At 39.8% G+C, this 12,566-nt stretch overlaps 2 protein-coding genes across 13 annotated transcripts in view; one reads left to right on the forward strand and one right to left on the reverse strand.

Moving 5' to 3' along the window:
• RGS20 (regulator of G protein signaling 20) overlaps window positions 1-1,414 on the forward strand; it is a 108,258-nt gene extending 106,844 nt beyond the window's left edge. For all 10 annotated transcript variants that reach the window (XM_054561622.2, XM_054561615.2, XM_054561617.2 and 7 more), the window contains one exon: window positions 381-1,414. In XM_054561622.2, the coding sequence (XP_054417597.2) occupies window positions 381-569 (189 nt within the window). In that variant the 3' untranslated portion in view covers window positions 570-1,414. The remainder of the gene's footprint in view (window positions 1-380) is intronic.
• A 6,942-nt stretch (window positions 1,415-8,356) lies between these two features.
• Window positions 8,357-12,566, reverse strand: part of TCEA1 (transcription elongation factor A1) — a 56,715-nt gene continuing 52,505 nt past the window's right edge. For all 3 annotated transcript variants that reach the window (XM_003780624.5, XM_054561623.2, XM_009243812.4), the window contains 2 exons: window positions 12,252-12,323; window positions 8,357-9,924 (listed from right to left, as the gene is read on the reverse strand). In XM_003780624.5, the coding sequence (XP_003780672.3) occupies window positions 9,916-9,924; window positions 12,252-12,323 (81 nt within the window). In that variant the 3' untranslated portion in view covers window positions 8,357-9,915. The remainder of the gene's footprint in view (window positions 9,925-12,251; window positions 12,324-12,566) is intronic.

Here is a 12,566-nt window from a genome sequence, read left to right on the forward strand (position 1 = left end):
CAGTGGCTCATGCCTGTAATCCCAGCACCTAGGGAGGCCAAGGCGGGCGGATCACCTGAGGTCAGGAGTTCGAGACCAACCAACACGGAGAAATCCGGTCTCTGCTAAAAAAGTTAGCCGGGTGTGGTGGTGGGTGCCTGTAATCCCAGCTACTCGGGAGGCTGAGGTAGGAGAATTGCTTGAACCCGGGAGGCGGAGGTTGCAATGAGCTGAGATCGCGCCACTGCACTCCAGCCTGCGTGACAGAGTAAGACTCTGTCTCAAAACAAAACAACAACAAAAAAACAAAAACAAAACAAAAAAATCCCCACAAGCTCTAGGTTTGGGATAGAGATACAACTAAAGTCTCTAATACAGCTCCTACTCGTTTCTGTCGACAGGTGAGCTTAGACTCCCGGGTGAGAGAAGTGATCAACAGAAACATGGTGGAGCCATCCCAACACATATTCGATGATGCTCAACTTCAGATTTACACCCTGATGCACAGAGACTCATATCCTCGATTCATGAACTCTGCTGTCTATAAGGACTTGCTTCAGTCCTTATCGGAGAAATCCGTTGAAGCATAGGATTTTTCAAATATATTTATTATTAATAAAATAATAAAAGAACTCATGGGCTACATCTAGCACAGGGAATTTAGAGGTTGTAGCATCTTCTGCTGGAGTAATACTCAGGCTATTCTAATAACAAATGATTCCTTCAACAGACTGCTATATATTCACCATGTAAATTGCAGCCACCTTTAGTGATACTTTTGAAATAAAAATAAAGGGATATGGCTGTTGTAGAAAGATAGCGTATTTGCATTTACAATAACAGTAGCATGTTGTCAGTGGCGAAGGCTACACAGAAGGCTCCCTGCTGCCCAGAGCAGGTACATCCACCAGAGCAAAGGGAACCACTTTTGTTTTGCATGAGTCTGGTAACTGATTACTCTCCCCTCCAAGAAAAGACATTCAGGTGTTTCTCAACATCTTCTGTCCATCAAGCTCGGTTTGAATATGTCACTTACCAGTGCCATTACAGGACCCAAATTCACAGTTCATAAAAGATGTGACCACTACATGTAAAAATAGCACTCTACTTGATCTTACAGTATGTATGTATGTATGTATGGAGACATATGTGTGCATGTGGATCTCTACATGGTTAATGGAAAGCACTGTGCTCTGAAGTGGATCAGTCTCAAGTGTCTGGTAACAGAAGCAGTGCTTAGAAAATTCTTTTGTTGAAAAGAGTTACTGTTATTTTATTATCAGAATTTTCCAACCTAAAGAATGAATTTTTAAATTCATAACTTGGTCATGTTCACAACAAAACTGTCAAATAAGCATATTTCCATTTTTATTACTGAAAGAAATATGGGCATTTTCATTCTTTAAAGAAATAAAGCACAAGAATTTTATCTCAATCTTTATTTTTCCATAAGTACATATTTGGGAAATAGAAGATTAAGAAAGTAGGGATACGTGCAGCCTATCTTTTAGCTCCCAGACTAGGATTCTGTCCTTAGATCCCACTATTTTTATCATAGGTAAAAAGAGTAACTTCTCATAGGTAAAAATACCGGTTGGTAGACCTAGACCAACCTGAAGAAACCCATCTCTACATAGAACAGGAAACACACTCAAAATCTGGGACGCTCTGAATAGTGGGAAAGATGCTACTTTGCAGGAGGTGGCGCCGTGCTCCTGCCCTCAAGGGGGATGGCTCTCCTCTGGGTCCTTCTCCCTCCCTGGCCCCTCCATAGCCTGCCTATATCTTCATGACTCAACTCAAGCCCCAAACCCAAGCCCCTCTCTCCTTCATTCTCAGGAAACCATTTTGCCTCCTACTCTACTATGCAAATTGTGTCCCTAAGCCCCCTCAACCTCCCATGCAACCTATAAACATATAGATCAGTGTCTATTCTCATCTCCCTCAGTCCAGTCCCAGAGAACAATGTGCTCTCCTCCTTTTTGAGGTGTCAATCCCTTACATGTGCTTCCAAGTTTTCCAATCTCATTTCTTACTAAAGAAAAAGGATGTGATTGCGAGTAAGACATAAACCCTGCCCTCTAGTAGTTTACATTCAGTAAAGGCAGACAGACATGTCAGTGGCAACTCTGATATAGTAAGAACCACAGCAGGGGAAGAACAGCACTGTGGGAGTCACAAAGGGTTATGGAAAGATTCTGGTGGAGATGGCACCAAAGTCAAAATCCAGAGAACAAGAAGAATGGATGTGTTGGAGGCAGAGAGGGCACTGGATGAGATGGTATTCATAACTGAGTGACCCCAAAGGAATCGACATGCTAAGAATGAGGGAAGACACACATAAAAGGACATGTCGGAATCAGTTGGATGGAGGGATCTGGGTGGGTGAGTCTAGCCTGGCGTACTGATTTTGGGGTTTTTCAGCACATAGGGGAGTAAGATTGCCTGGAGAATTATGCATGAAAAGATAGCTGAGGATAAATCACTGCAAGGATAGACAGAACTGAGAGCCCCAAAGGAGATTTAGGATTCACCTTGTCAATAAAGGTAAGAGAGTCGGGGAATATGGAAATATGGCAGCAAATGCATGGGAGTGTCTCGAGGGGCGGTGGTGAACAGTGGTAAATGAAAGACTCTTACTTAGAGCTTTGTTCCAGCAGTTTCTCCCCACCCTCCTGTATCACTGAGTTCACCTTGGCTTTTTCCCACACCGTAAGCATGCTCGATTTCCCGGTTAAAAACAAACGCGCGTTCCACTGTAACGGCTGCCTCCTGTCGCCCCTTCTCATCAGACCTTTCACAATAGCCCACACTTGCTGTCTCCATTTCCTCATCTCCCCATTCTCACCTTGAGCTGCTCCAGTGCCCTCAACTGCTCCAAGGAGGCCTCTCCCTGCCAGGTCTACAGCGCCGTTTTCCCAGCCTTCTCAGTGGGCTGCTCAGCTCTTGATATCATGGATGACTCCTTCCTTGAAACAGCACTTCCCTCAGCTTCTGAGGTGCTCTCCTAGTTCTCCATATTCTCTTCTTCATTTCCTTCCCAGGCAGAAGAGCACAGCAGCTAAGGGCTTGGGTTCTGGAATCAGACTCTTGGACTCCTCTACTGGCCATGTGGCAGTGGGAACTCAGCCTTTCTGGGCCTGCTTCCTCATCAGTGAAATTGAGGATAATAATGGTGCTAATCCCTGGTGTTGCTGAGGATTAAAGCGAGTCCATGTACAATACAGTAAGCACTTACTACACGTTAGTCACTGCTATTATTACCTGGCCATTAAATGTGGTGGCCCCTAAGGCATGGACTTGGGTTTCCTTTTCTTGCCAATCTGTATATTTTCCCTTGGTCCTCATATCCCCTTGTTTAAAATACCTACCAATCTACTGATGGCTACCAAATTGGGATCAAGACTTTTCTCCTGAACTTGAGACTCAGCTCCTAGCTGGCCATCTCCACCGGTGTATCCCACGGAGGGTGGAACACACCAGCGCTTGGTTGTGACTCATGACCCCACTGCCTCCCTACCCCAAGCCTGGCCCTGCCTGCAGTCGAGTGACCCAGTCAGTCGCCTAAGCTCTTATCTGGTGTTAACCGTGACTTTTCCCTCCTTTTCTCTTCCCACACATAATCACCCAGCCTTGCCAATTTTACCTCCTAAATATTTCTTACCTGTCTCTTTCTTTCTTCTGACCCCCATCATCTCTTATCTGCATCATTACCAAAAGAGCTTCCTGGTCTCCTGCTCCCAGTCTCAGCCCATTCAAATCCATCTTTCAAAAGCCTACAAGGTGGTCATCCTCACATAAATTTCTGCTTGTCACCATCCCTCCACTCCTTAACATCTTTTAGTAGTTCCTGATTGCCTGGAGTCAAATACTGAGTTCTTGGCCCAGCATAACAAGCAAGGCCCTCTGCAGTCAGGCTACTGCCTCCCTAGCCAGCTTTGTTTTTGTTTTAGTCTCTAGAACACAGATGTGTAGAAAAGGTGCATATGCCACTCAGACCTTCATTACTGTTCCTGAAAACTTGGTTTCTGCTGTCCCTTACCTGCTCCCTCTAAAGTTCCACTCTTTACCCAGCAAACTCCTATCATTTCTATAAGATTTACCTCCTCCAAAAAACCTGACCTCTTAAGTCATACCTACATCCTGTGTTTGGGGGCCATTTTTTAATGTTGCAGGAATATTCTGCACAATATTTATCATCTGAGTCATTATAAATTGAGACTCCCATCTCAAAAAAAAAGTGATATGTATATATATATGTGTGTTTACACAATGAAATATTAGCCATAAAAGTAAGGAACTCCTGCCATATGTGACAGAATTGATGAATCAGGATAATGGACAAATCTTGAGGACATTATGCTAAGTGAAAGACAAATACTGCATAAAATAGTTAAACTCATAGAAGCAGAGAGTAGAATGGTGGTTGCCAGGGGCTGACGAGAGGGGAAGTAGGGAGCTGCTGTTCAATGAGTATAAAGTTTCAGTTATATAAGGTAAGTGCTAGAGATCTGCTGTACAACATTGTGCTTATAAGTATAAAAATTTGTTAAGTGGGTAGATCTCATGTTACCTGTTCTTACTCAATAAAAAAATTGAAAAAGATGGACAGATCAGCAAAACATTAAGATAAGTCAGCCTGATATTAACCCATAACCTTAATGCTCCCCCAGATCTCTTTTGCTTCTGCAGGTTAACTGGAAATCTTAGCAGTATTCTCACAGCTTTTGATGTTCTGTATCAGCTCTTTTATTTAACTCAAATATTCACCCAAAATAATTTTAGATTTTTTTTCACTTGCTTGTGACAGCAACCTGTTCAAACTAGCTTAAGCACAAAGGAAAATGTTTTCCCCTCATAAGCAGGAAGTCTACAGTAGTTCTAGCTTCCACATGGCTGGGTCCAGACGTCCGATATTATCAGGACTCTCTCCATTTCAACTCCCCTCAGCTTCATCATACACAAAGGATCTCTGCATGTAGTAGGCAAAAAGCTGCAGGGAGCCCCAAACGCAGCTCAAGCTGGCTTAGCTGTCACTGTTCATATGGGAATCTCAAGGACAGGCATGACGTAGCGGGGACACTATGAATGAGACCTGCCGGAGTCATGTAGAGAGGAGAAGGGGCGAAGCTGCCCCTAAATAAATTAGGAAAGTATTTGGGAACTAATGCTGAGTTCATTAATGAGTTCACTAATGCTGAGACAGAAGCTATACCTATCACAGTCCAAACTCCAGTGCTCTCAGTTTTTGCTTTTTTAATACCTGCTATACTTTCACATTGGCATTATCACACAAATAATGTTTATTTCAAAGTAGTTCAGTCACTCAATTATAAAAACACTTGGACCAATTTAACCAGACTGTATGGGATATCACATATGAAATGTGTCTCTTTGAAATCATGGCCATTAAGGGGAAAAATAAAAATTAGCTATCTTTATATAACATCCAGGGAGAGGAATCAGAACAAGGTAAGTCACCTGAGACAGCTCCCTGTGCTTTCAATTTCCATCCTCCAGCTGGATAAACAAGTACAAGAGTACACTGAAACTGCTGCATCACTTCGCAGAAATAAAGCACCAAAAGGGATCTCCCAACACTCTAACTCCTTACATTCCTTATTTTAAAGTTGGAGTCGAAAACATGACCAACCATTAGTTATCCACTCTACCTCTGCAAGTCCTCAACCTATGGAACATTCTTTCTTTATATCTTAGCTCTTGAACAGCCAAGAACATCATGTAACACACTGACAAAGACATATCCAAGAAAAACTATTTCATGAGCACCTACTATGTGACAGGCATTCTTCTGGATGCTAGAGAGCAGTGAACACATTTCCCACAAGAACTTAACTCCACCTCTACTAAGTTATAGCTGTTGATTATCGAATATAGCCATGATTATAAGTTGTTTTTTCCACTCTATTTCACTATTACTTTTTATTGACTTCAACTTACTTAAACATTGTTCAACATAATTCTTCCATTACTTCCTAGGAATTTGTCAGTAACTCTGTCCTATTTCCCGTGAAGTAGTATCCTTAACGTTGGTCCTTTATTTTTCATATGTGGCTTTTTTTTCTTTTTTTTGAGACAGAGTTTTGCTCTTGTTGCCCAGGCTGGAGTGCAGTGGCACGATCTTGGCTCACTGCAACCTCCACCTCCCAGGTTCAAGCAATTCTCCTGCCTCAGCCTCCCAAGTAGCTGGGATTACAGGCATGTGCCACCATGCCCAGCTAATTTTGTATTTTTAGTAGAGACGGGGTTTCACTATGTTGGTCAGGCTGGTCTCAAACTCCTGACCTCAGGTGATCCACCTACCTCAGCCTCCCAAAGTGTTGAGATTACAGGCGTGAGTCACCATGCCTGGCCTCATATGTGGCTTTCACTAGTAATTCAGTGATTATCCCCATTGGGTTTCCCAGTGGGATATACAATTCCTTTTGAATGGTTAATTTTCTACAACTAAATACAACTAAATAAAGGGGAGATAGAAAACAACTTTTTGTTTTTTAAAAATTTTATATAGAGACAGGGTCTCGCTACGTTGCCTAGGCTGGTTTCAAACTCCTGAGCTCAAGCAATCCTCTTGCCTTGGCCTCCCAAAGTGCTGGGATTACAGGCATGAGCCACCTCACTGGTCTGGTTTGTTTTTTTGTTTTTGTTTTTGTTTTCTTAAGATAGGGTCTCATTCTGTTACCCAGGGTGTTGTACAATGGTGCAAACACAGCTCACTGCAGCCTCAATCTTCTGAGCTCAAAGGATCCTCCTACCTCAGCCTCCTGAATAGCCGAGACCACAGGTATGCACCACCATGCCCAGCTAGTTTTTTTTATTTTTTTGTAGAAACAGGGTCTTGCTTTGTTCCCCAGGTTGGTCTCGAACTCCTGGGCTGAAGCACTCCTCCTGCCTCAGCCTCCCAAAGTGTTGGGATTACAGGTGTGAGCCACCAAGCCCAGCCTGGGAACAACTGTTGAGTGAAACTCTCTAAATCACAACTCTAACTGTAGTTTTTATTTTGAGAAATGGCTGGGCACAGTGGCTCAAGTCTGTAATCCCAGCACTTTGGGAGGCCGACGCAGGCAAATTGGATTAGCCCAGGAGTTCAAGACCAGCCTGGGCAACATGGCCTATCTCTAATAAAAGCACAAAAATAGCTGGGTGTGCTGGCGTGCACCTATAATCCCAGCTACTCAGGAAGCTGAGGTGGCAGGATCACTTGAGCCCAGGAGGTGGAGGCTGCAGTGAGCAGATAGTGCCACTGTACTCCAGTCAGGGTGAATGAGTGAGACCCTGTCTCCAAAAAAAAAAGAAAAAGAAAAAAAGAAATAAAGAAAAAAGAAATAAAGTCAATTCAAATCCACAAATTAAAATTTGACCCACAAGTACAACCACTACGTAGCTATAAAAATTCAAAGCACAGCCTGTTATTTCTTTTGCTGTCTTCTTAATACTTAAAATATTTGCCATTTGTAAGATTATATATAGGTTTAGGTGACTGGGTGAATATAAACATTTCTGAATTTTTGCCACAGCTTAGCAAAATTTATAAACCAATGCTCGTCATCACCCAGATAAGCTAGAAAACCAAGATTGTTATTTTCTGCTTTCCCCAGGATGGTTCTTCATTATCTGCCAGTATATTTGTCTAATTCCTTTGCATGTTCATTTAACAGTTACTTTGCCCTCAAAGTAACATCATAAAATATTACCCTTAATATTTACTTCCGATTACTTTACAAATGTCTAGTATTGGGCCAGGCATGGTGGCTCATGCCTGTAATCCCAGCACTTTGGGAGGCCGAGGTGGGTGGATCAGCTGAGGTCAGGAGTTCGAGACCAGCCTGATCAACATGGTGAAACCCCGTTTCTACTAAAAAATACAAAAATTAGCTGGGCATGGTGGCGGGCGCCTGTAATCCTAGCTACTTGGGAGGCTGAGGCAGGAGAATCGCTTGAACCTGGGAGGCATAGGTTGCAGTGAGCCAAGACTGCACCATTGCACTCCAGGCCTGGGCGACAGAGCAAGACTCCGTCTCAAAAAAAAATAAATAAATAAATAAATAAAGTCTAGTATTTTCCAATAGCAAGACTCACTATTTGGTCTCTCACATTAAATTAAGTGTACACATGGGATGCACTCACATATTTACTCAGAACCTGCCATTCCATCCATCACCAGAGGTCCAGGAAAAGATAAGAAAGAAAACATGCTCTGTAGTGCTGCTGAATAGTAGTTTTTACTGAAGACCAGGCTTCACTTAATTAAAACTGTACTTTAGAAATACCTCAGTAGTTGAGGGGAGAGCAGGTGTATGGTTAAACAAAAGGTAAAGCAAGCTTCAATGTCTAAATAAAATGACAAAATGTGATATATGTTTAACAACAAAAAAAACTTTATTGAATTACAAATTTTAAAATGGATCACTTAATTTAAAAGTGAGATTATTTTATTCTGAAACTCATTATTTCAAAAATGTACTTTGTTTTTGAAATAAAACAAAATCTTCAACCATGAACTGACAAAATAGAGGTGAGTTGGTACCGGTGGGCCAATTCTTAACATGGACATTTAAAAATGCTGCTTTCTGTATTACAACAAAATGATATGCAATAAGAAATTGGAAAAAGGGAGCAAAGGAGAGTGCAAAAGCATGTACTGAGGTCTTTCTACGGGTGCCTGACAGAATGCAGATTCAGCATAAAATGTAGACTTTGCAACAGTGGCCTTTAAAGTATGCTAGAGCAAGTGTACCCTAGGGAACCTATGTCAAAACAATTTTTGTCTTACTCCAAACAGAAAAAATGGTACACACTTTAACAAAAGTAAAACTTAATTGTAAGATCTGTACTATAAAGCTACTTGCTATAGCCCATATATTCAGTTTGTTCAACAATCTCACTCATTGACAGAAAAAGTCAGCAAATAAGACTTGGGACAAAAATATTTTCTATCAATCTCCACATGGAAAGACCACAGCTTTAATGATTTATACAATCCTTAAGATTAATCCTTGGTCAGTATAGATTTCCGAATCAAAATCTAGTCATGAACTGTTTACAATAGCTATACTACACTAAGATGCTAAACATTTTCTTTCCAGTATGTCTTCCTAAGAGGGGAAAAAAATAGTGGGAAGTTTTCATCTTTGCCTATGAGAGGATTTATGAAAAGCCTTCTAAACTACAACAGTGTTCTTCCGCAAAACTAAAACACATTATAAAGTCAAACAGGTAAATTAACAGGAAAACCAAACTGATCTCAATAAAGTCTTGTTTCCAAAAATCTATTAAGAACAAGTAATATACATGTACAAGAAATTACAAGAAATGATGATCACGGTTAGTTAAAGATGTAAAATAATATCTAATATTCCAAGCTTGTGAACATAATAATTAAAATCAAATTCATAAGCTACTTCAAAATTATGTACATTTTAGATAAGCTGGTCAAGTATTATTTGAATACACACCATATTTGGTAAACCTAAAATTATATTAACTTTTCTCCTCCTTTAATATTTGTAGCTACATGCCAATATGGAAAAAAATGTATTTTCATTTATGTATTAATAACAGAGAATAACAGAATTTCTACTGTGTATGTTTCACAGTGTAAAAGAAAAAAAGTTAAGGTATATTTTCCCCTTTAAGAAAGAAAAAATATTGCCAAAAGTTTAATTGATATCGACTTACTTATAAAAACAGAAAAAATATGTTTTGAAACAGATACCATACAATTATTATATGGTCTCCCTACTGATCTGAAACTACAGAAGGCATTTAAGGAAGGGATGTTAGGTCAAAAACAAAATCTAACCCAAGTTGCTTTAAAAATTTGATTTGCAGGAAAACTAGTTGCTTGGCCTAGTTTAAAGCTAATTACAAAGTCCGTTTTCTTAATGGTCCAGATATTTTGCCAATTCTTCCAACTCAACAGAACTGTCAAAAAAGAAAAAATATTTCGTAAGACCTTTAAATACCAATAAGGTACATTCCCCATTTAATACAGCATACACCTGATATTGCTTTTAAAAAAGATGCATTTTTGAAAACGATGCTGTATTTTTCACACATAATAATCACCTATCTTAAGTGCCTGACTTTTCCAACTTAGAACTACTAGGAACATATAATTAAAGAACTTGTATAAAACAATTTCAGCATTTTTATTAAATACCTCTTTATAATGTTTTTAAGGTTAAAAAAAATTAACAATTCCAAAATTGAACTTCTAAAATATGCCACCCTAGGCATCAGCTTTCTATCCTAAATTGAACTTTCTTAAATTCAGTTAAGTACTATGTCAAAACCTGTGTCACAAAGTGCATGTGTTCAAAGCAAACTGCACTGCACACCTCATCACCATAATAAAAATGATCCATCACAGCTGGGCACGGTGGCTCACACCTGTAATCTCAGCACTTTGGGAGGCTGAGGTGGGCAGATCATGAGGTCAGGAGATCAAGACCATACTGGCCAACGTGGTGAAACCCCGTCTCTACTAAAATAGAAAAAATTAGCCAGGCATGGTGGTCCCACGTACCCGGAAGGCTGAGACAGGGGAATCTCTTGAACCCGGGAGGCGGAGGTTGCAGTGAGCTAAGATCATGCCACTGCACTCCAGCCTGGCAACAGAACAAGACTCCATCTTTAAAAAAAAAAAAAAAAAAAAAAAAGATCCATCATGCAAAACAAATCCAAGAGAACAGGCCAAATTTTCTCAACAGGATTGAAAAAGAAGGTGAGTGTCCCTCTCCTAGACCAATGACAACTTCTGCAACATGAGATGGGTAGGAAATACTGTTTCAAACCATGAAGACACTTTCAATAGCAGTAATCTTTGCAGCTCAGAACTAAATCTTTGTACGCAATAAGGGTACTGGGCCGGCCACAGTGGCTCACGCCTATAATCCCAGCACTTCGGGAGGCCAAGGCAGGTAGATCACCTGAGGTCAGGAGTTCAAGAGCAGCCTGACCAACATGGCCAAACCCAGTCTCTACTAAAAATACAAAAATTAGCTGGGAGTGGTGGCACATTCCTGTAATCCCAGCTACTTGGGAGGCTGAGGCAGGAGAATCGCTTGAACCTGGGAGGCGAAGGTTGCAGTGAGCTGAGATAGCGCCACTGCACTCCAGCCTGGGCAACAGAGTGAGGCTCTATCTCAAAAAAATTAATGAATAAATAAAACAAAATAGGTACTGGCCCCAACCCCTTAAAGTGGAGTTGAAGAAGCCAAATGGATATTCTCAATATGGTTTGGGACTCTGGCCCAAATGGCTTCTAGTTCATTTCTGATTTTCAGAAAATGCTTTAAGCTAAGTGAATAATTCAAAATGAGCATTAAACTGAAAAGTCTATGTAAGTATAAATGAAAAAAAAAAAGAATCTTCGACAAACTTCAGAAAAACTAATAAAAATAGCCAGCGTTTTTAGAACACCAACAATTATCAGGCACACTAAATATATTATCTCTACTCTTCATCACAATCCAAAATGTAGGTACTATTTACATTTAATATATAAGAACAATATAGTTCAGTAATGGGAAGTGGCAAAGGAGTTCAAAATCAGTTTGTATGACTCCAAAGACTAAATTCGTACCACGTAAGCCTCCCAAACTCACACCCTTAACATCCTCATCTATAATAATGATTAAAATGTTTTTAGTACTGATGTGTATTTCTGCTCCCAAATTTAAATTTTATGCTTTTGTTTCACAAAATCCCTCAAGAATGAATCATTTAAATAATATAAACTTGCCTGTGTGGGACTAATTTCAAGAGCACACAGGCAATATGAAGGCTTAGTGAAAAGCCTACCAAATGACAGCAGTGCTCATCTGTAATTTCTAAAATAAACACTAAAATCACTGGGTCTGATTTCAACAAAGGAAAAAAATTTTCCAAAATCAAAATCCATTAAAACAAGTAATAAACATGTCTAGATTTTCTGGAAGTACAAGAGTCAAAACAACTTAATGAATATAGTATAAATAGGACAGTGATATAATAATTAAACAGTAAAGATTCACTCCCCATTTCCTGCACCAAAACAAATAAAGGTGGTAAAGTCAAGTTAATACTCTTTATTTCTAGTAGGGTAACAAGATAGTATATTCCATTACAAGTAGTCAGGGAGTACAAGAGCACTGGATAGTGTGAGCGTATCTGTATATATTTAGATATCTAGGCAGACCTATGAAAAGACCAGAAGAAATCTTTCTATTATAAGTGAGTATATAATATGAATCCAAGAGAGTCCATACCTTCCATCGATTTCCACATTCATTACAGACAACAAATGTTGTCATGGGTTCATCAGCACTACGGGTTTGTACCTGCAGCAAAATTAAATTAAATGTACTTTTTGCAGTACTATAAAAAAACTAAATAATGTCAACAGAACACACACTTCCAAACTTCATTTTCCTAAGTCCTTCTTTGTCTTTCCTGTTTAATATATCCCAGATAAGTGGGAAAATCCTCTAAAGTCACATCTTATATTTTTTATAAACAGCTAATAAATATTTTAAAAATTCATCAGTAAGTTATTTGGAATAAGGATCTCAAAAACAATTTCA

The sequence above is a fragment of the Pongo abelii genome, chromosome 7, assembly GCF_028885655.2.
Source record: "Pongo abelii isolate AG06213 chromosome 7, NHGRI_mPonAbe1-v2.0_pri, whole genome shotgun sequence".
In the NCBI taxonomy this organism is placed as follows: domain Eukaryota; kingdom Metazoa; phylum Chordata; class Mammalia; order Primates; family Hominidae; genus Pongo; species Pongo abelii.